Source organism: Zeus faber (genome assembly GCF_960531495.2).
Source record: "Zeus faber genome assembly, chromosome: 4".
Taxonomy (NCBI): domain Eukaryota; kingdom Metazoa; phylum Chordata; class Actinopteri; order Zeiformes; family Zeidae; genus Zeus; species Zeus faber.
Window position 1 is genome coordinate 18,596,446 of NC_137191.1, and position 25,529 is coordinate 18,621,974.

Genomic DNA, 25,529 nt, shown 5'->3' on the forward strand with positions numbered 1-25,529 from the left:
GGTAAATACGACTAGGCAACTACCACTATGAAAAACTAGTAACTAGTAAAAATCTGTAGTCTTGAAACCCCCCAACACACACACGCACACACACACACACGCACACACACACACGCATGCACACGCACACGCACACACACACACACACACACACACACACAATTTTGTGCTGGTATCGAGGTAAGCTTTCTGATGGACGTCTCAACCAAATTATTAGTGAATTTGGAGACGGCCCTCACAAGTACAGCACAACAAACACACACACACACACACATGTAAACACACACACACACACACACACACACACACACACCTTTGCTTCCTAATGAGCATCATCGCTGGCTGCATGAAAGATGAATTTTTTTGCTTGCAGCAGACGGAGCGTGCGAGCAACGCGGTGACGCGGTGTTGACGGGCGCACTTCATGACTTGTTTTGTTTCTATGAATATTCAGTGGAGCAGGAACGTGAGATGACGGAGCGGCGGAGAGGAGGAGGAGTAACCATGGAGGAGAGAAAGAGAGGGAGGAGGGAGATGAAGGTTACGAACAGGACACACGGAGACGGGATATTTCTGAATGAATGAATGAAACCGGTGGGGACAAAGCTGAGAACGTCATTGCAGACCTTAAACAACACACACACACACACACACACACACACACACACACACACACACACACACACACACACACACACACACACACACACACACACACACACACACACACACACACGGAAAGGAGAAGCGCTTAAGGCCGTAGCCATGAATAATAAAGCTCATAAAAGGTGCTCATGGAACCGTAGCATCATCTGTTCATCTGATCTGTTCCTTTTTCATTCCCAGATCAGCTTCTCTAAATGACACTGATAAACCACACACACACACACACACACACACACACACACACACACACAGTTGCTTGTTGTGCAGCCATCAGTCATCCTGCTTCCATACACACTGTACCAACCTCCCCCACCTCCCACCCCATCCTTCCCTTCATTCATCCAGCCACGCAATCTGTCCTGTCCACTCCTCTGTTTGCCTGCATGACAGGGAAGGCAGCTCAAGGTCACTTGAGCAGTGATGGCGGCGGCGGCGGCAGCCTGAGGCCTCACAGCGTAAAGGGAACCGTGCTGCTCCTTCGTCCTTTGGGATCGTCGACAAGCTGACGTAAAGAAAACATGCAGCCAGTGAGCGTAGGGGGGGGCTGACGGTAACAACCACGCACGCACGCACGCACCCACGCACGCCCGCCCGCCCGCCCGCCCGCACGCACGCACGCCCGCCCGCACGCACGCACGCACGCACGCACGCACGCACGCACGCACGCACGCACGCACGCACAATGATCACACATGCATACGCAGCTGAGTCACCTGATGACATTAATTCTAGCTGGTCATTTTGTAAAATCCTTAGAGTCCCACAATCTTGTTTCCATCCAAATTATGTTTGCATTATCTATTTCATATAATTTCATATGCATATACTATTTGCCAGTTTCATACATTTGAAATTACATCTTCTAAAAAATATAAATATGATTTGGCGGAACACCTGCAATAATAACTAACCCCCTAGTGGGCCACAAAGCACCCCGGGAATGACGGGACCCTTTCAATACTGTACCTACTACTCCACAGACACTGTTTTTTTAATCGTAATAAAGTGTTAATAGGTGGTACCGGTTTTGATATTGTTTTAGCGGAAATAAAATCAAGTAGGCTTGATCATTTGGACTGCTATTTGGCACCACTGTGGGAGGTGGAGCAACTACAGTAGTTACAACTCCCCGTGTCACAGTACAGTCAAATTCATAATTCTACGAGTTCTGTTCTAACAAAATATTGTACCCTGCTATTTAACATTTTTATAAAAGGTCCAAATTATGGATATTTAAATCAAGTACATCAATTCTAAATAATATAGCACAAAATATAAATGGTCTTTTAATTAATTGTATTTGACCATGTTGTTTACCAATGGGTTGTATCTATTAATGGTTAATATGTCAACTCAGAAACATGTTCCACCAAATACTCCAAAAATGTGTAATTTCTTGAATAGTATTTTACTGAACTACTTATCAGGTCGTCACAACTTTGACTTCTACTTATTTATTTCCTTATCTCTGCAGCAGCAGTACTCTTCCTCAAGGAAGGATTTCCATTTTCCTATCTCTGTGTTTTTAATAAACCCGGACTTATATATTAAAACACCACATTAAATAGGTTCAAGAGAAAGAAGTTACCAAGAGCTCCAGGCCTTGCCCGCTCATCCGCCCGCCCGCCCTCCCTCTCCATCTCACCCGCCTGCCGTCGCCCTCGCTGGGCGGCGTGTCCTCATGTGCGCCACGGTCACACCTCAAACCACGCATGGTGTTCACAAACAGAAGCCACAGGGGAGGTCATAGCAGCTTATACGACTGGGGCGGCTTAAAAAAATTCACCTTTCCTCTGCAGATCAACACAATGATGACATTGTCGCCTCCTCGTTGCTCTCGCTTACTGTGGACATTCCGTGAAATCAAACAAAATTGATTGGGAAGCAAAATAGATTCCACAATCATCTGTTTCCATCCAAATTCAAGGGGGATTTCAAGCCTCTTTGATGAGGATTTTGCAACTATTTGAGACACATTAACTGTCAATCTTAACTTTTATGTTTGAATAAGAATAAATGTGTGTGCCAGTATTATGGTGATATTATTACAGTATTATGAACTTCAACTATAAAAACACAACGACAATTACGAGATATTTTCTCATAATTACGAGTAAATCAAAATTATGAGATAAGGTGTCAAATAATTTTTTTCTGTTGTTAATGCAATGTGCTTCTGTAGTAAACACAGTCGGGAATCGCTTCGTATTTCGATGCAAAATACATCCAGTCAGCAACGGTCCTTATCGACAGGCACCCACCTTTTCCGGTCGTGTGTGTTTTCCTATTTCGGGGTCACCGCACATTTATCTCCTTGATCATTTACTGGTTTGCGTCCTGGAGGCCGTGCCAAAAAAAACATCACCTACAAAGCACTCGCTGCTCCTCCCGCAGCTCAAAGCGCTTCCTGTTTCCTTAATAGAACGAGCGGCTCAGATCGCTAATGACACTGCCGGCGTCCGTTTCGGGAGAGTTTACCTCATCAGATGATTCGGCGAGGACTGGACTCCAGGAACTAATACTGTTAATGGGTCAAAGACACAAACTTCCTGGACGAAAGCCAGCGTACATGGGACCGACCGCACGCACACACACACACACACACACACACATATGGATTCACATGTCCATCCTAAGGTTGATCACAGGTCTTAGATTACTCAAAATAAATGTATTTTGTAGGAAGCCATCTTTGTTTACAACATTTAAGGTGTAGCTGATTTTATTTTTGAAATTGAATAGAAAATAAAAGATATTATGAATAATCATATTTACAAAATAACATTTATAAATGATTTATAAATGATATTTTCTAAATAAAAGTGTGATTTAATGTTATGCAATCTGTATTTGCATCTACATTTTACAGATTTGAATGCACACACCAAAAGTAGACGATGCTACAATAGACATAAAATTGCTTTCAGACAAAATGTTGTCTTTTCTTTTGGTGTGGATTAAATTAAGAAAGATAATTGGATATTTGATTCACCTTCTAAGGACCACTTTTTTATTTTGCCAATACACCCTTTCCTTTACACCCTATCCAAAATACAAACAACAAAATAACATTTCACGATTCAATGAGTATTGTTTGGAAATCAATCTTTTCTTGGCCGTTTTTAAATTAAATTATTGTGACTCAATCATCAGATAAATCATCTTCATTTCAGGACTTTTCCTTTGTCCAGCTCAGCACCTCAGACAACCTTGCTCTCATTCTGTGTAAATATGATGGTAATCAATAATAATATTCTCTCGGCTTTTATTAGAATGCGGAGAAACCGCATTTTGGAGTGGAACATGTCCCCCCCCCCAAAAAAAAAACGGCAGGACACACACACACACACACACACACACACACACAGACACACGCACACACACACACCCCAATCCTGTCCCATTCCCAGACAGCGTCTCACATCTCTGACTAGCGCCCATTAGCTTTAGCGTTGCCGTCGGCGACAGCATCCGTCACATGGAGCGATGTGTCACGTGTGCCAATGTGAGGCACACGTGGCCCTGCCTCCCCCCCTCCCCCTTCCCCTCCTCCGCCCCTCCCCTCCCCAAGGTCTAATCCCGGTTGGGCACACGGAGGCCCCTGCTTTAAATACGCCCTGGGCATGGAGGGGGATTAAAAATGACAAGAGTGATTAGTGTGGCTATTACAGTAGCAGGGCCGCTCGGCCGCTCAACAATAACAGGAGGGTGGAACTCTTCCAGAGGGTATTAAAATAGTCTGCCCCGTCCCGCCCTGACCGCAACTTCCATCCCTGCTTCACCCAGGTGGGAGGAGGGACAATCTTTTTTTTTTTTCTCTCCTGTTCCCCCGGGGAACAGGAGAGAAAAAACAGGCAGAAACGTCCGAAAGTCTGATCTCTGCGAATCTGCGGTTTTGCCTGTGATTCATTATTATATGCGGATCAGAATTAGCTCATTACTTTCATATTTTATTGCTTTCATATTTCATTTTTCACATATTTCTTCCCTACATATATTATTATTATTATTATTAGTAGTAGTATTATTATTATCGTCATTATTATTATCGTCATTAATATTATCATCATTAATATTATTATTGTCATCATTATTTCCTCTTTATTCTGCTCCATTTTAGATTTTTACAAACTAGCCAACACTTTGAGGGACGATTGAGCGAGCGAAAGAGAGAGCGAGAGACGAGCGTCCCTCGTGCATCCCTTGTGAGTGTGAAATGCCAAATGTCATGCTAAACGTCACAAACAATTGCATAACCATGCCCAGGAGATCCCCGTCCTCTCCTCTTTCTCTTTTCTTTTTCCACCGGCTCAGTCAGTTTCCCTCCCTCTCCTCCTCCTTTCAGCACAGTGATAGAGCGTTTCCTTGACTGTTACTCAGCGCTCGATTTTGAACCTGGAATCTGCTCCGTCGTTATTGCCGAGTGCCTCCTGTTGGACTTTGATAAATAAGCCAAGATGTGAATATCTGCTTCGGGAGCAGATTTACCACCGCACTCGTCTTTCAAGCTGTGCTCTTCAGGAATCCCATAGAAATACCCAGTTTGCCTCCTATTTTGGGCTCAGTATTCTCGCCCGTCTCAGGACCATCGGCCGTGAGACGGGCCAAATGATCCTGCAAACGACGGCCCGTGAACACCCTTGGAGGCGGCAGCTCCGACACCTATCCACAAATCTATACACGCCCAGTGGGAAAGATCCAAACGAAAAATCTAGAGGACAAATCTATTTATCAAGCTAAATATTTATCCGATGGTCCGCTCGGGGCGGTGCAGCCATCGCTCTCCAGCTGCCGATGCGGCTTCATTGACCTCCATCGTGGCTGAGCGACGGAGTGAGTGTGCAGCCCGTGGCTGTTCTAATCTGGTTTGTAAGCCTTTGCACGGCTCTTATGTAATAGCGAGGATGAGTCTGGGCGAGTCTGGAGCGCTGTGTGCACATTGCAAACCATCCATGTGCCGCCCAGGAGACAGCAAACCAGCTGCTACCGCATGTGTGTGCGTGCGTGTTCACAAAACGTGCTGGCCTTTTGAATGCCTCTAAATGTACACGACAACGTAAAGATGGAGATTGAGAGCCTACACGTTTTACTAATTTTTTTTAATATTCTGGATTTATATGTATGTATATATCCAAAGTGAGCCACACCTGGATCCATCACACCGCACATCAGTGGTTCATTAGATTAGAAAGTCACCTCCACCGACTACAATTCTATTGTGAATTGTAATCAGGATCTGCATGACGGATGCATGACGGATGGATCTGCGGAAAAAAAACCTTTGCGCTGTTATTACACTGTAGGCCCTGTTATAAGAGGGCACTGGATATGACAAGTACTTTTACTTGTAATACTTGAAGTATTTTCCATTCTGCGTTATGTTTGTCCTAAGCGTGATCAAATCGCTGCAGGTAAATGACTTATGATGTGTTGTGTTGTTTGACTGAGCTCATTAGTCTTGTTCAGCTTCATTACTCACCCGATAAACCTTTTCCCTGATTCTCTGCAGCATCCGTAAAATCAAATGTATTTATTTTTTTATACAAGGCATAGTTACAATATAGCCTGTGCTCTGGTTTGAGAGAGAGAGAGAGAGAGAGAGAGAGAGAGAGAGAGAGAGAACGGCTCAAAAGCAAAGCGGCCAAAACAAGCGGGAGAAGGATTCAATGGTTCCATCTGTTCGACTCCATCCTCAAGACGCTCCGAAACTGACCCTCGTTGCTGCGCACTCCAAATTAAAAAAATGTAAATGATCCACCAGCTCAGTGATCGTAAACACCAACACAAGCGAGAGCCGAGAGTAATGAATCCTCTCGGGAGCAGATGGACGCTTGACTAAAAAAAAAGTGCTGAAAAGAAAAACAAAAAAACAATGTCAATTCATTCGACACAATCACACTGATCTGATCTCCATCACAACGCTCCTGACAAACGTGTCAAATTCACTCCGAGTGCAGCTCTGGGTTGTCACAATCCTCTTTTTTTTTTTCAAATTCTCTGAATGTAAAAGTAAGCAAACTTAATTAAAATGGCTTTTTAAATTTTTTATTAAAGTGACGCAGCTCCGTGGAATACTGGATTCTGATTGGGCGATAGCGGATGTGTCTAATTTCACATTGTTAAACAGTAAATAGCTTTGTTTCAGTGTCAGCTACATTGGTGTGGAACTATTGTTCTTGGTGGAAACTCCGAAACTTGGCATACTGGTTATAAAATCATTTCAAATCAATATTCTATTATTTTGTAAGTAGCTGTGTAATAAGCGGAATAATGTGCAGCCAGCCGGTCTTTATTGCGAAATAACCCCTTCGTATCACTCTTTCTCCCATTATCTCTTACTTATAGTAAGAGAGTAAGAGACGCAAAGACTGCGACGGCTCCTTTGGCCGTGGAAGCCAAATGAGCGCAAGGATAACAGTGGAACAGATGGAGGACAAAAGAGCGGCAAGAGAGGACAGCGAGGGAGTGTGAATATAAATATCTGTGAAAGGCAAATGCTGCAACCAGACCAAAACGCCTCATCATGACGGCGTAGAATAGAATAAAACTTGTGACGACGCATGGCTGCCATTTTGCAGAGGAGCCACGTATTGACGGCGAACACTGGATCCTAGAAATTCAGATTGACAGTGACCAACTGATGGAAATTCACCAAATTCACATTGGATATGCTGCGACACTCCTAACATTGGGAACCAACGGTCTGCTCTGAGTCCCACAGCGACCGACACGCTGATCATTCAACAGCCCCAGACACAGCTTTTCTTGTAATTCGATAGAAGGCCGTAGCAAAACAAGTCTCGCTCGCACCAGAAGTCGACTGAATCACCGGGAAGAGATGAATGACTTTGATTTCGCCCGGCGTCTAACTTAGAGGAGGCAATGGAGCGTCAGCGGCGGCAGAATAATGGAGATTGGACCAAACACCCGAATCAATATCGCGGCAAAAACACATTCCTCATCCTCCTAGGCCCGGACAGGTCCATCAGATATGCTTTCCCGCTGTCGTCCGATTATCCCACCGACAGACTAACAAACCAAAAAGCGAAAACATCAATTGTTCATAAAAAAATGAAATCTCTCTGATGACTTGCATCACGTGTTTATTAAATATGGACTGTGTGTTATCCCAGAGCGGTCCGGTTGGATCGGGGTTTCCGTGGATCCAGCAGGTCAGGGCTGGAGGAGAACGGCAGAGCTAGAGCTTCCGTGTTGGATTTGATTTCACGCCAAATATTTAATGCTCGTCAAACATTTCTGTCACGGAATCTTTATCCACAGTACATTGTCAGAATGTGAATCCATTTCCTACTTTTATTATAATGTCAGTGCTTGGTATAGGGGTTTGCTGTCTGTTGGTATTTTTTAGGTCGATTGTATATTGTCAATTGTTTATCTATTTGTGAATTTTAAGTTTATTGTGTATTGACTTTTTCTTTTTCCAAAATTTTAGTTTATTTTTAGGATTATTGTATGTTGCATTTTTTTTTTTGTTCAATTTTGGATTGATTGTATAATGCCATTTTTTTTTCCAAAATCGATGTTCATTTTTAGGTTTATTGTATACTGTATTGGAAACGTTTTCCTATTTTTACTTTTTGTACATACATTTACCACAATTTATATCCATGGCTAAATGTGGTATCTATCTGTCTGTCTGTGTATCTATCTATCCATCTGTCTGTCTGTCTGTCTGTCTGTCTGTCTGTCTGTCTGTCTATCTATCCGTACAGGTTTTGTGGTCGTCCTTCTCAGTCCAGACCATCATAAGGAGGACTTTGTGTTTGGTAGAACCTCTGTACCAAGGTGCAGCTTGTAGTCTGTTACTGCATTATTTAAGGCAATCGAATCAATGTATCGGAGATAAACCTCTTTTCAGTGATTTAAAAGCATCTGTATTCTCCTAAATTAAACAGCCAACCGCTTTCAACCAGGCTCCCATATGAAACCCCGCCTCGGCTCACTCCCAACACATTTACCTAAAAGCCTTCCTCGTATTAAGACAGCGATAGTGTGAGGGAACGTTAAAGTGCTGCTTTACATCAAAGCCAGTGGAGCTAAAGGTGGTAATTTACAGCTTAAGAGCTTTACTGTGATGGCTTCTCTCGCAGTGAATTAATGAAAGGACATATCTGTTCATGGGAAAACATTAACTCGGAGCATGAGGAGTTTGAATTAAGATATCCAGGAATTCAGAGCACGTAATCAGTGGAAACGGTGCAGACTTTGGGCGTGACCTGATTTGATAACGCTACGATTTTCATTCTCATTTCTTCTCATATTTGGGGCGATCTGAACAAACGCCTCAAGATCATTTTGTGTTTGTACTCGGATAGTTGCCGCAATCCTTGATCTCTCGTTGTGTGCTTCTCCTCAATTGATTTCTCGTCCTGCGTAAAAAACCCCCCTCCTCAAAAAACTGGGCTGTTTCTCGGCTCTTCTCAAGATCCCTTCTTGCTTTAAGATTCCCTGAATCACCCTTCCCCTTTCTCTCTTCCTGAAGTGGACGACAGTGACTTGCTGCACGGGAGGAAGGAACCGCGTAAGTTGTAACCCTTGTTACCGGTCGAGACAGAACGGAGCTTTAAGGAAGGAAATTCATCCCATGATGGCGTCACAAGGCACATGTCGGGCGGGCTCCCAGCACCGGAACATGCGGTACGTTCCCCAGATTACTGCCGAGTCGGAGTTACGCACGCACGCACGCACGCACGCACAAACGGCTCGGGTATGATTTGGAGTCACTGTGCTCGGATTAATCTGCGTATAATCTCCCGGCTCTGCGGGGCTGGTGGGTGGGCAGTGTGCGTCTGGGAGAGTGGGCCGGTGCCTTTATAGCGTAGAAATTAAATGGGATTTGGTGTTTCGCATGCGTCCAAACACACAAGCGCATGCATGCATAAAAGCACCTTCCACGCAAGATGTAGCCGTAAAACCCGGCGAAACCGGTGATTCCAGCTGCTGGCTCTGAGTCACCGAATGAGTCACTGAAAGACCTTATTAGCCCAATCGATGTTTCTCCCCCACATGTACCTATACATAGAACGGCCACGCAAACACACAAGAGACATGAAAGCGGCATCTGCGGGCACGTACGCGCACGGTGACGCCGGAGGCACGGCTCTCTGGCAGGGATCACCGCTTGTTTCCCCCGCTCCTTAATATCTCGTGGCAGCCAAATTAGACGTTGGGCCGTCAAGACGGGGTGATGCGGTGCGGCTGGACGACAGGAAAGCCGCCTCCACCCTCCTCTCAGTTCCTCCGTTGCTCCGTCCACTTCCTTCTAGGATCATCTCCCCTCTCCTTCCTTCCACGTCCGTCTTCTGTGCTCTCCCCTTCTTCTTCTATTCAATGTCCGGGATCGGTATTTGTTTTTGCCGTTGTGTCGTCCCTCTGCATCTACCTTACCTTTAATTAACATGAATGATCAAACATTAAACCAAGGGAATCAAATTACAGTAACAGTCTGAGGAAACCTTGAAAATGTCTTATTCCGTTGAAATTGACGTCTATGCATGACCTTGCACATCCTCTGCTTAAAGCACGTCTGACCAACACCAACAGTCAAGAAAGTCAACGTTTGATGACATTCAGCCTTCTGGAATTCCACACCTCCCAAAAGAGAGTCAGAAATGTTCTTTTTCTAAGTCAAATTAAGAGATGTGTCATCACAAATATGTCGCCAATAAAGTGCATCTTATTTCACTCATTTTATCTAGAAAGTCATAAATTTGACTCGATATTGCATCACATGTATTGTGACTGTGTGTCTTGTTTGCACTTCCTGGACTACAGATGCCAATTAAGCTCGAAGCTGACTCCGGGGCAATTCCTTTGAAATTGTGCATTATCCCGCCCCCCCTAAAAATAAATAAATAAACAAACAAACAAATAAATAAATAAATACAAAACTAACAAGAAAATAAAGAAAAATCTGTTCCTGTCTGTTAAGTCCCTGTCTATCAATTTTATATTGTACTTTAACGGGATTGGGTTCACGACCTCCGTTCAGATGACGACTCCTGACCGCGACGAGAGGCGCCGTAGATCACAGGAAGTGACCTCACGGGGTCCCCCGGGGGGAGTGAACACTTTCACAGTCGCAAATCACACGATGCATTGACCTCCATCATTTCCACGCTTGCGAGCGGAGGCCATAAATAAGGCATAAATGCAGCGGGCGGATAAAATACAAGACAAATGGCCAATGTAGGTGTCCTGTATCGAGCAAAAGGAAGCTGTAACCACAAGGTTTTACAGCAGTGTGTGCTTTGTCTTTCTACAGTCAAATCACGATATGAAGGTATATCCATGTATAGATAGTATCATGTCGGCATCTAAAGTATCTAGCTTGTTAGATACAGTACGTACTGTATACACCATAGCTTCATTCACACACAGGAAGTTGAAGTTCATTCATTTTCATTTATTCCTCTTCATTTATTTGACGCTATATATGTCGTTGTGAACATTTTAAATAATAGTTTTAAGGGGAAAGTGGGAATCTCACTGAGGCGGCTTGGGCGGCGGTTCTACCTCGCGCTTAATCACCGGTCTGGATTCTTCCCTCCTTCCAGTCTCCAGCCTGGATCGTCGCTCCCGCAGTGGGCGATGCCCAGAATGTGTAATATACAATCCCTGAATAAAACATCAGCCGTGGCCTGAATACTGACGCAACGAGGAAGAAAGAACGAGAACGAGCGAGAAGTATGGAGAGACTAAGGGGAGGAGGCACAGAGAGAGAGAGAGAGAGAGAGAGAGAGAGAGAGAGAGAGAGAGAGGGGGAGAAAAGACACTCCTCCCGGACCCTCGAGAGGCTGACCCCGTCCAAAACAGAGGGGGGGGCGCAGGCTCGACCGCCCAGTTATCCAAACCAAGTGTTCTGTTCCTGCGCCAGCGGGTTCTGACTAACCTATTTCCCGCTCAGCCGACGCCCCTTCCCTCAAACCAAGAAATTTAAGGCACCGACTCAACGAGGAGTCTTCCTCACCGGCCGTCGCAAACACAATGCAGTCGCGGTTGAAAACAGAAATGGGCCAAGCGCTGTGTAGTCGTTAACCAGAATGAGAAAGCGAACGACGTTTTATTTTTTACGTATTCTACGACTGCATGGCAACCGTTTTTTTCTGTCTACACTGGTATCTCCTGCTCCCGTTCTGATCTTTTTATTGGGTTAAGGGCTCCTAACCAGATCCCGGCTCTCATCGCACGGACCAGACTTGACATTTCCTCGTGCTAATGCCGTCGAGGTGAAATATGTCTTTCGCCCTACGTGGTTTCATTGCGGAGCGCGCGTACGCTGTCTGCCATGCTTAAAGTCAAGCGGCTAAATGGGTTTGTAGTGATTGGCCGGAGTAACGGCTCGGCTTCGAAGGCGCGGGGCGGGAACCGGAGCAAGGTTGTTTGGAATTCTCGCAGGTGCGTCGAATGCCATTTACTGCAAGCGCAGGAACAGCCCTCCCAGGACCGCTTCCACGCCGTGAGCGAGGCCCGCTGCTCAACTTCTGGATTCGCGACTGAAACGCATTCCTTAGGAAAAAAATAAAAAATAAAAAAAGACAGCAAAGGGGCAACGAGAGTGTTTTATACCTTATAGACCAATGGCTGGAGAGAGAGAAAAAAAAAAACACAGTCCATCGAGGTAAATGTGAGGCTGGTGAGTGTCTGCAGGCAGGTTCTGTCCCGGTGGACTTGTGGTGCAGTGCAGGATGCTCAGACCAGGACGGGGAGGCTGAACTGGACCGACCCAAGGACAGCACAACAAACCACAGCACGGTGACACAGATGAGACGCCCATAACCCCAACCAATTAAGGGTCTACGTAGTCTGCGTATACCGAAAAAAGGTAGGTTGCGTAAAGGTCTAAAAATAAAAAATACAGTGGTGCAGAAAACAATGCGAGTCTCGTGGAATTAAAAGGTGTCATAGCTTTAATTTATCTGGATTTTTTCTTTACTACTGTTAAAAAAAACGAAAAAAAACATGACATTTTTTGCAAAATAGTGTCCGACGAGTCGGCTTCCAAAATTGTCCCGCAATTTGTCTTTCTCCCCTGCTTTCACTCTGTCTCCATCGCTGTACCTGCCAGGGAGCGCTTCTTACCTCCACCCCCCCCCCTCTTTTCCGACTCTCTCTCTATCTGCCATTCTCTCCCTCTTCTCTTTCTTTGCTCCGTCGCCCCTCTCCCCATCCCCCAACTCCCATCTGTTATCTCTCAGCTGGATCTGTTTTGCACTGCACTGCAGTGAGCCGAGCGGGGAGCCACGCTGGATGAGTCACCCGCTCGCAATCTGCTGCCCCGAAGTCCTGTGGGCGTCGGCCGGGGGCCCAAAGACCCCGGTGCACCCTCGTACTTTCACTTTGTATACTTCCATACAGGTAAAACACAAATCTCAATCCGGACAGTCACCCGCATGAATCTCCCATGCCAGACACAATCAATCAACACATCGCTTGCTTACAGTGTTTTTCCACGGCTTTCCACAGACGATTTAGCAGGAAAAAGTTCCAAGCACTCAAGGTATTAAGCAATGAGCATCAAATGATTAGTCACCCTAACCCTTTCCTTCACACCCTTCGCATTCTGAGCGACCACAGCCTTCTGATGACAAATCAGCAATCAGAGGAGGGTGGGGGAGACAAAAACCCCAACACCACACGACCGTCGCGGTTGCTATCGTGTTTCTCTTGCACTCTCCATTGTTGACGCTTGTAGTCTGGCGTTGGTGAGAATCTGCGTCCTTGCCCGTCAGCCGCCACGGTGTTATGCGTGGTAATGCCAATGCGTGACGTTCGAATACAAACGCTATCATTTTCGGGCGAAAGCAGGAGGTGGAACTGGCTGGAGGTGTCCTTTAATCCACCGATCCTCTGTGCCGTCAATAACCGATAACTGTTGTATATTGATCATTTTTCTCAGAGTGCTGATGGATTACGGACAGTGCTGAACATCTCACAGGATGCTACGCTTATTACTTCTTTCCAAATGTCTCCATGTCTGCTCGGGGGTTTTACTTCAAAGCCACATACTTCATATGTGTCGACCTCCCTCCATGTTTTGTAAAAGGATCAGTTCCGTGTCACTGAAGAAATGGAACCCCGTCCAAACGTCGGGGTCACTCGAGCGAGAGAACGCGGACGACACCATCCACCGGTGACGTTGGAGCGAACGCAAAACAACGCCCCGAGGGAAAAGCCCGTCCCCTCGTCCACCTCCACATCCCTCTGGCAGATTCAGACATTTCCCCCGTTATCGGCCCTCTTTACAGGGGAAGTGTATGAACAGCGAGTGACAATCTCAAGTCATCTCATCTTGTCTTCAGTCTCGTAAAAGGTAGAATACAGGTACTCCTACTTAACGACCGAGTTCCGAGGGAGCCGCCCCCTTACCCATATTTCAAGCATACTGTACTGGTACCGGTGGCGGGTTTGTGTCAACCATCTTTAGATATTGTTTTAATGTGTCCTTTGCACCATTTCTAACATTTTTGTGGCAAATGTTTATACAGCAGTGTACTGTATACTTTGCTGTAATAAACAGAACAGGGGAAATCAGCTCTAAACTACATCTGTGCATACTGTAAATACAGGTCATCGTTTTTATGTATTCCAAATAAAGAAAAAAAAAGTCCATCTTGATAACTTTGTTTAAATTTGCGTAACCGTTCCATATTACAGACAATAAAAATACAAATCAGCGAAAACTATAATAATTAAATTAAATTACCAAAAAAGTGAAAGTTATAAAAAAAAAAAAAAAAAAAAGACATTCAGATGCACATTCTAGTCGTCGAATCCTTCAGTTCAGGGGTCATCAGCGTCATCGCGGGTTATCAGGAGCTGTAGAGGGCCCGGGTACGAGAGATGACGGCGAGGAAAGGGGAGCTGCAGGGGCGGGGGCGGGGGCGGGGGTCCCGGGTGTGGCTTTCGAGAAGAATCCCGTCGGCGCGGTCTGCTTTGAGATGTTCTTTTTCGCCTCATAAATTTCACGATAGCATCGCAAAAGCTCGTTCATTTGCCGTTCCACTTTGGTGAACCGTTCCACATTGGGGTCCATGCCCTCCAGCTCTAACAAGGCTGCGTTGACTTTGGAGAACACAGCGGCCAACCCCTTCACAGTGAACTTCTTTTGTACTTCTTCCATTCTCTCCTCTTCTTCTCCTTCTTCCTCCTCCTCCTCTTCCAGGTGCCGCTGCGCTTCCAGCTCTATTAAATCTTCGTTAGTTAGCTCTCCCTCGACATACTCCACTAATTCCTCGATGTCTTCCACTTCAACATCTAAATTAAGCACGTTGGCGAGTTGCACAATCTTTTTATTGATGGCGTCGACGTGCTCGTCTTTGTCGCACCCTTCGCAATCGCCCGCGAAACCTTTGAGGCATTTCCTCCATATGCCCCGCATCCACTTCTCCGTCACTCCCTCCCAAGCCGACTCGATGTTCTTAATGCAGTGTAAAATGTTGAACGATTTCCAAAAGTCACGAAGGGTGACTTCGCCGCTCTCTGTGGCCGCTACAGCTTTGGAAAAAGTTGTGTGCAAATAGTAGGCTTTGAACGTGGCTATAGCCCCCTGGTCCATCGGCTGGAGGATAGCGGTGGTGTTTTTAGGCAGATACACCACCTTCACATCTGGGTGGAGATCATCAAGATGCTGGGGGCGGCCCGGGGCGTTGTCAAGCAGGAGGATAATTTTAAAGGGAACGCCCTTTTCCAGACAATACTGCTTGACCGAGGGTATGAAGCAGGTGATGAACCAATCCTCAAACAAAGCGTGCGTCATCCACGCCTTGCTGTTTGCACGGTAGTGAACGGGCAGCGTGTGCTTACTAACCCGCTTCAACGCCCGCGGGTTCTCGGAGCGATGGACGAGGAAAGGCTTCAGCTTGAACCCGGCGGCGTTTCCTCCCAACAACAGCGGGACCCGGTCTTTGAACGCCTTGAAGCCGGGCGCCGTCTTGGCTTCTTTGTGTATGTAGGACTTCTCGGGCATCCTCTTCCAAAAGAGTCCGGTTTCGCCCACGTTGAAGATCTGCTCCGGACGGTAGCCGCCTCCCTCGACGATTCCGTCAAACTGGTCGACGAATTTTCCCGCCGCTTCCAGGTCCGCGCTCGCCGCCTCGCTGCCGACGCTACGGTTGTGCAGGTTGAACCTCAGGCAGAACCGTTGGAACCACCCGTGGCTGGCCGTGAACGTCTCCGTCGACTCTTCGCCCTCGCGCGCCTTCAAGGCCTCGAAGATGCCGCGCGCCTTGCCTTGAATTATCGAAAGGCTCATCGGCATGGTCTTTTGTATCTGGTCGTCGAACCAGATCGCCAGCAATTTCTCCATCTCGTGGATGAGGCCTTTCCGCCGCCTCGTGATGACGGCTTGAAATCCCGTCGAGGCTTTGGCCGCCTCCTTCACCCTGTCTTTATCCTTCAAGATGGTGGAAATGGTGGAATGCGCCAGCTCCAGGTCACATGCGATGGCTTTGACTTTCTTACCGGCCTCGTGGTCGTTTATGATCTTCATTTTCATCTCAAGATCGATAGTCTTCCTTTGTTTCTTGGCGCTTCCTCCGGGTGAAGCCGCGCTCTTCCTTTTCGCCGACATCTTGTGCTATGGGGTGCACAACAAAGTACAACTTTATAGAGGAAATATGTAGTCTTGGAGATTGCGAACGCGAGAGTAGTGAATATTGACCGACTGCAGGAACGACACTGAGAACGGTGATGAGATGAGATGTATATAGTGTAGTATAAAGGGTGTATATAGTATGTACAGTGTATATAGTATATAAATGTATATAGTGTATATAGTATATATAGTGTGTAAGTGTATATAGTATAGTGTATATAGTATATATAGTGTATAAGAGTATAAAGTGTATCTAGTATATATAGTGTATCTAGTATATATAGTGTATAAGTGTATATAGTATATGTAGTGTACAAGTGTATATAGTGTGTATAGTAAATATAATGTTTATATAGTATATATAGTGTATAAGTGTTTATGGTATATATAGTGTATAAGTGTATATAGTATATATAGTGTATATAGTATATATAGTGTATAAGTGTATAAGTGTATATACTGTGTATAGTATATATAGTATATATAGTGTATAAGTGTATATAGTATATATAGTGTATTTAGTATATAAAGGGTGATGCGTGACGCTGAGACGCAGCGCGCAAGTCGCAGTATTGTACGCAGCGCACAATACCGACTGGACGGAGAGCTGGTCGTTAAACAGTTAGCTCGTTAAGTGAGGAGTACCTGTATAGCAGATTAATACGTTAAGGACCTTCATGTAAATCAAAGATGGCGGCGCGTTCACAACGCGAGGCTCAGCGTCTCTCCAGGTTCTACAAGTTAGCGGTTGTATACCTACTCGTTTTAAGTTTGTTCAGAAAAAACTATCGTACACCCGTCAAGAGCTTCTGGACTTTGAAGGACTCCGTTTAGATCATCTTGTCTCCGGCTCCAAACTGAGATCACCGGCCACCGGATGCTACCAATCCGGCTCCGCCGGCCAGAAGAGGACGCAGGCGGTGTCGAGAGTGTAAACAAAGGCGAGGGAAGAGAGGCGGGCTCAGGGCTAGGCTCAGGCTAACTCCTCATGGGCTATCTCTACCAAGCATTTTCCTCGCCACTGTACGATCTCTGATGAACAAAATGGTTGAACGGCGTCTGCGGGTCACCACTCATAAAAGGATTATGGATTGCGACGTCACGTTCCCCCCCCCCACCCCCACGGAAACGTGGCTTATCAGCGGCGTCCCCAAAAGCGCCACCGAGGGGGCGCGACGTCGTCAGGGCGGACGGAACAGCTGATGACTCCGGTAAGACCAGTGGAGCGGGGGCTGTGCGTTTATACCAACAAAGCTTGGTGCCCGGACAATGGCAGCATCGGGAGTGACTTGAATAGCTCACGGTGAAGTGTAGACCTTTCTATCTGCCCAGACAGCTTACGTTTGTTGTCATGACTGCAGCCTACGTCCCCCCCCGCGGATGCTAATGCTAAGCTGGCAATGTAAGAACTACATGCTGCCATTATTAAACAAGAGGCTACACACCGGAGGCAGCCTTTATCGTTGCAGGTGATTTTAACCACTCCAACCTGAAGACTGTACTCCCCAAATTCCACCGACATGTCTCCTGCCCTACTAGAGGGGACAGAACCCTCGACCATGTTTACACAATCATGGCTGTAGCTTACAAAGCCATTCCCCTCCCCCACCTGGGACAGTCTGACACACCTCCCACTGTTCCTACTCCCCAAATACACACCACTCATCCTACGTGTGAGACCCCCTCGGTCAGAACAGTTAAAGTATGGCCAGAACGGGCAGACTGTCCTACGGCGCCGGTGCCAAAACACCGACAGGAGCACGTTTGGCATCCAGGCCATCACGGACTACAAACCTACAAACCCACAGACACCACCCCAACCCAACCAGCGACACCTCCCTCCCCGACGAGCTCGACAACTTCTACGCTCGCTTCGACCAGGGAGAACCAGGAGGCGGCCGTCGCGGCTGGGCTCCGCGCGGACCCCCATCCCCTCGCACTCTCGCCCACCGAGGTACGTGCCGCACTGAGCAAGGTCAGGGAACGTGAGGCTGCTGGCCCTGGTGGTGTCCCTGGACGTGTGCTCAGGGCCTGCGCTGACTGAGGTCCTGACCGACATCTTCAGCCTGTCACTGGCCCAAGCAGCTGTCCCCGCGTGCTTCAAATCCGCCGTCATCGTGCCGGTACCAAAAAACAGCTCTGCAGCTCGCCTTAATGACTTCCGCCCTGTTGCACCCACCCTCCACCAACCATGAAGTGTTTCGAGAGGCTGGTCATGGCTCACCTCGAATCCCACCGACCTCCCACACTGGACCCCCTCCACTTTGCCTACCGCCAGAACAGGTGCACGGAGGACGCCGTCTCCGCGGCACTACACTCCGCCCTCTCCCACCCGGACAACGACGACAACACCTGCGTGAGAGTGCCGTTCATTGACTTCAGCTCAACATTCCACAACGTCATCCCCTCCAGACTGGTCGCCAAACTAGGTGACCTCAACATCGACCCCTCCCTCTCCAACTGGATACTGGACTCCTTAACCAACAGACCCCAGCATGTTAGATTAGGTGACCTCACCTCCTCAACCCTAACCCTGAACACCGGCGTCCCACAGGGCTGTGTACTGAGTCCTCTCCTCTACTCCCTCTTCACCCTCAACTGCACTTTCTTGTATTGATTTGCGAGCAAAAATGAGAGTTAGGAGGAGCGAGCTTCAGGTGCCGCCGCTGCTGGGCATGGCGAGGGAATGTGGCCACCATCCCGCGTCTTCACTCCTTCACTTCACGTGGTTACCTGAGCGTGGAAGCATCACTTTTGTGTTTTGTGCTCGCGATTTGTGCTTTTTGTGCAGTTATTTGGCCAATTTTTTTTTTTTCGAACCATGGGTCCGAAAAAAGTAAGTACTGAGAAGAAGAAGCGGATGATGTCCATCGACTTAAAGCGCAAAATAATAGAAAAACATGAGCGAGGTGTGCATGTGATGGAACTGGCGAGGCAGTACCAGCGTAGTACTTCTACGATATGTACCATACTGAAGCAGAAGGAGACGATAAAGGGTATAACGCCAGCCAAGGGCGTTAAAATAATGTCTGAGCTGCGGACCGCTGTCCAAGAAAAGATGGAGAATCTGCTGTTGGTGTGGTTGATGGAGAAGCAGCTCGCAGGAGATAGCGTGACGGAGGGCATCATCTGCGAGAAGGCAAAAATGATCTACACATTCTCTTTTATTATGTTTTATTATGTTTTTATACAATATTTGTTATTTATAAATACATTTTTCTTATATAAAAACACTTAACAAAAAAAATTGGGGTGTTGTTTGGGGGGCTGGAACAGATTAATGGCATTTCAATTAATTTTGATGGGAAAAATTGATTTGCTATACGAGCAGATTGAATTACGAGCTCTCACGGAACGAATTAAACTCGTAAGTCAAAGTACCACTGTACCTATATTTTATACGTGCGCTGCACTTTACTGCTTCTTTTGCACTTCTGGTTAGGTGCTAAACTACATTGTTGTCTCAGTCTTTGTACTTTGTGCAATGACAATGAAGTTGAATCTAATCTAAATTAAAAAAGAATTAAGAGCAATTACGGGGTTCTGTCAGTCGAATAATTGCCTTTAAGCATTGTGGGAAACTGGGGCAGTGAACTGATCTCAAAGCTTGTTCATCAGACACATTTGTTGTATGAATTTACCCCTAAGCTGCATGTTGAGGCGTCACATGTGAGATTATGATGTTAGTGTATGGAAAAACACAACACAGCCATTGTCAACATTGAAAATGTATAGATCAGTATAATTTGTTACGCTGACCCTTTTCACCTCCTTATCACAAGAAGCCAAAGTTTGTGCGGGTGTTAAAAACGGCAACGGTTGTTGTTGTTAACGTGGCTCCAACACACGGTCAGTCACATTCTGTGCTCAAAGGGGTTCATGCATCTATCTACATGAACCAAATCAAATGCTTATAAGTGAGGGTCTGATAGTGAGGGTGCTCCTTCCCCCCTGCATGGACGTACCGGACAATCCCAGGGAGAGATACTTTAAAGCACAGGTTTGAAAGGGGAAGTTCCCCCTTGGGATGATCAGGCTCTGTGTATAACGTCATGTGGTCCATGACGTTCAGCTCAAATCCTTGACAACATGATTGAAGGTAGCGTGGATTATTTTGCCAGCCTAGTGGGTGTTCATTTATTCATTTGGAGGACACCTCAATTTGAAAAATGACTCCCTAGTTTCATGTTTGCTCCTTTCTGAAAGACTTGGTGCCGTATTAATAAATGATTCAAGTGCAATAGTTCAAGTACCTCGCATTCGCACAATTGTCCATTAATTGCGGTTGCAGCGCAGATTGTAAAACACATGGAGCGTGACCTCTGAGTGATTGAAACAACACTACAGTGGAGTCAATTGGCTCCGACAAATTAATTTATTAACCTGCAGTTCAGACGTGTGCTAACAGATGCACACACACATGCACGCACGCACTCACAATACAATCGCAGCTCACGAGATACTTAAATCATTTATTACACCATTCAATGAAGTGGAAGAAGTGTCTGGTAAAAAAAAGTGAAGTCCTCTCCTGCTAGATATTTGGAGATTGAGCAATTGAAATGGCTCCTTCGATTCCTAAAATGGCTATGTGGGAAGAACTGTGACATTGAGCAAAGACCAACCGTTTCATCTGGGAAAACTGTCCAAGCCCAGTCTCAAAGGACAACTTCACCCTGTTCCTCACCGTGGCTCAACCTGCACAACCTTTGCTTACCACATGGTCCACCAGCCACAGTGCTGGGAACTGCTTTTTATTAAATCTGTGGCATTGCATTGGGAAAGTAGTGCTTAGCTTGAACAATTTAAAATACCTTGATCCCCATTATATTACATATCAAGGTAGAGCTTTACTAGATTGTTGATAGCACAGCAACACATACCATTAGTGCTGGGCCACACTGATCGAATCAAATATCACAATATTTTTCATGAATACAGTATCTTGCAGTTGACTTTTGGTGCTTTCATAAGATTTTTACTCAAAAGAAATATTTGAGAATCAATCATTAGTCATGCGGATTTAACGACCAAGCAGGCAACATTTCAAGATTCAAGATTCAAGAGGTTATTTGTCACACACATATACATACGGTCATACATATATACAGTGAAATGTCACGACACCTGGTGATTACGCACAATAAGCTCTATAAGCTCTAAAAAATAGCAATATATTGTGATAATACGATAAACAGAAATCCCAGACTATCTATTCTCATATCACAATATTATATCAATCAATATCATATCAACATATTTTCCATACCTACATACATAACATCATGCACACCAATGTACACGTGTCTGAATGGGGAACACGTCAGGAATGGAGACAGCATCTGCTCCAACATGACTCATTTGACTCAAAGTTCTTGCTAAGGGCAAAGAGGACTGATGACATAATGGCACCTCTAAAAATAGTGGCAGTGCCATTGTTTCTGTGAAGAAATCCTTTTGGCTGAAGGTGATGCAAAAAGACATTTTATGCATGCAGCATGGAGAATGGCTAATTGCTTCCATAGTCATTTCCAGTGGACTCGCCCTTCATGCCCCGTGTTCGCCGTCCCTTCAAAATGGCAGTAGTAACGCGTCTACCTGAGCCCAAATGAGCTTACATAAGGGAGAAATGCATCACAGGGATATGCCATGGAGAAAGTTGTGATTGTGGGTGAAATAGATTACACAGTGAGAGGGTGAGAACGAGGCTGTGAGTGTGTGTGACTGTATGAGTCTCATAAATCTCCTTGGTGATGCTCCCACCATACTGCTTGTTATGAGCCATTTTTCCCTGCGGAGTTCTGCTCTGCTCATAAGAAAGGGCTGATTCTCTATACAAGGGAGTGAAAAAAAATCCTTTCATCACGATGCTGTACAATCAGACCCATAAGGAGACTGACATGCACAGTGAATTGTTGGTGGGAATATTTTTTATAGATTTAAAATAGATTGCATGACTTCATTTTTAGGGGTGCGCATTGTGGAAACTTTGGACATTATCAAGTGCAACCTATAATTTTGCTCATTCAATTTGCTGAGATGCTATGGTTTGGTATTATGACAAGTTGGGGAACTTTGTAAAACATAGGATGGGATATAAACGGTTTATTTAATTTAGGACCTCCTAAAATGCATTAGAAAAACGCAAGTCTTTTATGGTTCTAACTACAAAGCATGCTGTGTAGTGTAGTGGTCACTACGGGACCTTTCCAGCACATTTTCTTTAAGTATCCATTGCATCCCTTCATCACCCTGTCCTTGTGCATGTGAGGGGGTGGTGGTCTGTGGGGTGGGAGGTTGGGGAGGCTGAAGACATGGCTGCCAAGACAGATTGCTGGGTAGGCTCATGAGAGCCTGGGACTTGGGGTCTGATCCTATCTGGATTAATGGACTGTGGCACGAGAACAGAGGGTTATGGGAATCCTTCTGCCCCTCGGAGCCCAGGGAGGAGGGCACGGGGGCCGAGAGGGGAACAAAGAGCGGGGAACAAGGGCCGCAGATTGACACTTCTGGTTCATTTCTCAGCCTGGAACCAAACGGGACGCACATTCAAAGCGCATTTGGACATTTTGAGAACAGCTCTGAACTGTATATTAGGATATTTTGGACCAATACCTTTTTTTTAAAAATAACTAACAAATTGATTACTTCATGATATTTTGGGGATGACTATTGTGCTAAAGGTAAGAGGCATTGAGTAGGACAGCTAGAACAATTTCCGAAATGTGCATTATTTTACTGTAATGCTGCTTAAAGACAAAGAAGTACCTATCTCATGATAAAGGAAATCCCAGACTATATCTAGTCTCATATCACAATATCAATATTATAACCATATATCGGACAGCCCAATAATGTATACATGCAGACGCCCACTTGAGCACATCTCAAGGAATACACAGTCCCTTGTTTATAAGTCCACACACATAAAACACAAAGCAAACACACACACAGGTGCATCCGAGTCTGCCAGGAAACATCTTCGGGGGAGTTATGGCCTCCCGCAGGGCCAACTGCCTCGTCCTCCCTGGGAAGGTGACAATATACTCATCACATGCAATTGAACAATCTGTACACAGGGCTCTGCGCTCTCATTTACCTCCAAATGAGCAGACTTCCTGGTTTTGCTTTTAGCACCGAAGGTGATCATTCTATGGTGAAAAATAAATATAATAAATAATCAAATAGATCAGATAATAAATAATCGATTTCGCATTTCCTCACACGAGCACATTGGGCTAACGCTTACACTCGACACTTTCTAAAAAACAAATTCTATACGGGTTACAGAGTAGGACTCGACTTGCACGTAATCACAATTGTTGACATCCGGTGTGCAAGCACAAGGCTTATCAAGAGTGCCACGCCGACAGCATGACAGCAGAGAGTTTGCGATGCAAACTGCAGTCCGAGTGAGATACAGAGAGAATGGAGACAGAGAAAGAGAGACTCAAACTGAGATGTACATTGCGCCCAAGTAGCTGTGTCCGACTCTGTCAAACTCGAGGCTTCCCGGTTTCTGAGGCCAGAGGCTGGTTGCCTGTTACACGACGTGTCTATAAAAGCATAGGAATGGTTGAGCGTCGCTCTGCAATCTGAACAAACTTCTCCGCTCGAGGACAGAGCGCCTGAACGCTATTCAGGCCTTGAAGTCCGTCTACTGCAGAGGGCACACACCGCATCTGCTGCCAGGTACCTCAAAACAACACTGTATAGGGGTGTTATGTAATGTAAAGGAGTTTACATTTAGTGTCGGAGCCCACGGAATTAAAGATTTATAGATTCACTCCTGCACGGATTCATTGAATGAGCCAATTCAATGAACTGGTTCATTCAATTAAAGGATGCTGTCCTTTACTTTTGGTTGGACTTTTTTTTTTTTTTTTTTTTTTCTCAAGGTAGGCTGAAAACAATTGCTGAGGGCTGTTGGCTTAGGTGATCAAATTCTACATTCAATTTCATTCCCTTCACTATCAAAGTCAACAATCGAGAGCGGTGAATCTAAACGTGGGGTCTGGGGACCACATTCACAGGACCTCAGCACCATGTACAGACAATGTACAACAATGACTGTTTTGCTCCTAGTTTCACGGTCATCTCCCTCACTATAGCACAGAGAGGTATGGACGTTTGGACTAAATCGTATCCAACAATAAACCCATTCTCAGATTGGGGTCCCAGAATCTTCTCAAATGGGGCTCTGTGGCCTAATGTTATCAAATGGAGGGGGAGGGGGGGGGGTCCATGATACTGACGTCACACGGTGCATACGAGCAGAATAGGTTACGCATTGGTCAGTGTCGACGAGGTAGAAGATCATCGCGTCGCTCAGGGGGGGGGGGAGCAGGTTGCTCGGCCCTGGGCGCGCGTTTAGAGGGCGGCGAGGTCACGGCGCGCAACTGCTGCCGCGGAGTGGCCTGTCCGCCACTCCGCGACGACATAACGCACGCATCGGCGCCACAGTCGCCCAAGTGCCGAGGGAAGAAGCGCGTCCAAAAAAAAAGAGAAAAAGCGCTGCGAGAACGCAGGGGTCGCCATTAGCCCGGTGCAGAATGTCATCTGAAGGGTACGCGGGGATCCGACGGTCCCCGCCGCCACATCGCGTTCCCACGCCGGAACCCGCACGTCGCGGTGCGTTCGCTGTGTCGTCGATCGCATCGCACCGACACACGCGCGGGTAACGCGGATCTACCGCGTTTACTGGCGGGGAAGCGTGAGGGCAACGCAGAAATGTCGAACTCCAGGGCAAATAAATCATTCGTGGCGCATCACTGCGACGCTCCACATCCAGCAGCACTGGGGCTCTTTTTTTTTTTGTTGTTGGGCATGGATCCCTATTTACGAATGCACAGTTATATCGTGGCCGCTTGGGTTTCAAGCACACATCTAAACGGCCACACACCACATCTACCGCCGCGTCGCCTCCGCGCCGCACGACACCGCGTCGTGCAGCCCCGGTTTGGGTCGCACACCGTGGAGTCCTCTTACCTGGGTGGCTTTGTGGAACTGCTTCTTCAGCCCTGCTACAGACATGGTTCTTCGCGGTCGCTTCTACCCGGGGGGCTGGAGTGAGAGCTGGTCGCGTCGGGTCCGATGTGCGCGGGCTGCGGCCGATAAACCCCAAATCTACGTATCGACGGCGCCGTGAAGCGAGGGAATCTCCTTTCTGGGGGAGGAGGGGGGTGGAGGGTGGAGGGTGGAGAGAGGGAGGGGTGGGGTGGGGTGGGTAAAGCCGTCATCAGGCTGC

General features: G+C 46.4%; 1 protein-coding gene across 1 annotated transcript in view; it reads right to left on the reverse strand.

Moving 5' to 3' along the window:
* Window positions 1-25,315, reverse strand: part of sh3gl2a (SH3 domain containing GRB2 like 2a, endophilin A1) — a gene marked incomplete at both ends in the record, with an annotated part of 39,529 nt that extends 14,214 nt beyond the window's left edge. The window contains one exon of the mRNA XM_079998819.1: window positions 25,271-25,315. Coding sequence (XP_079854945.1) covers window positions 25,271-25,315 — 45 coding nt within the window. The remainder of the gene's footprint in view (window positions 1-25,270) is intronic.
* Window positions 25,316-25,529: the final 214 nt, after the last annotated feature.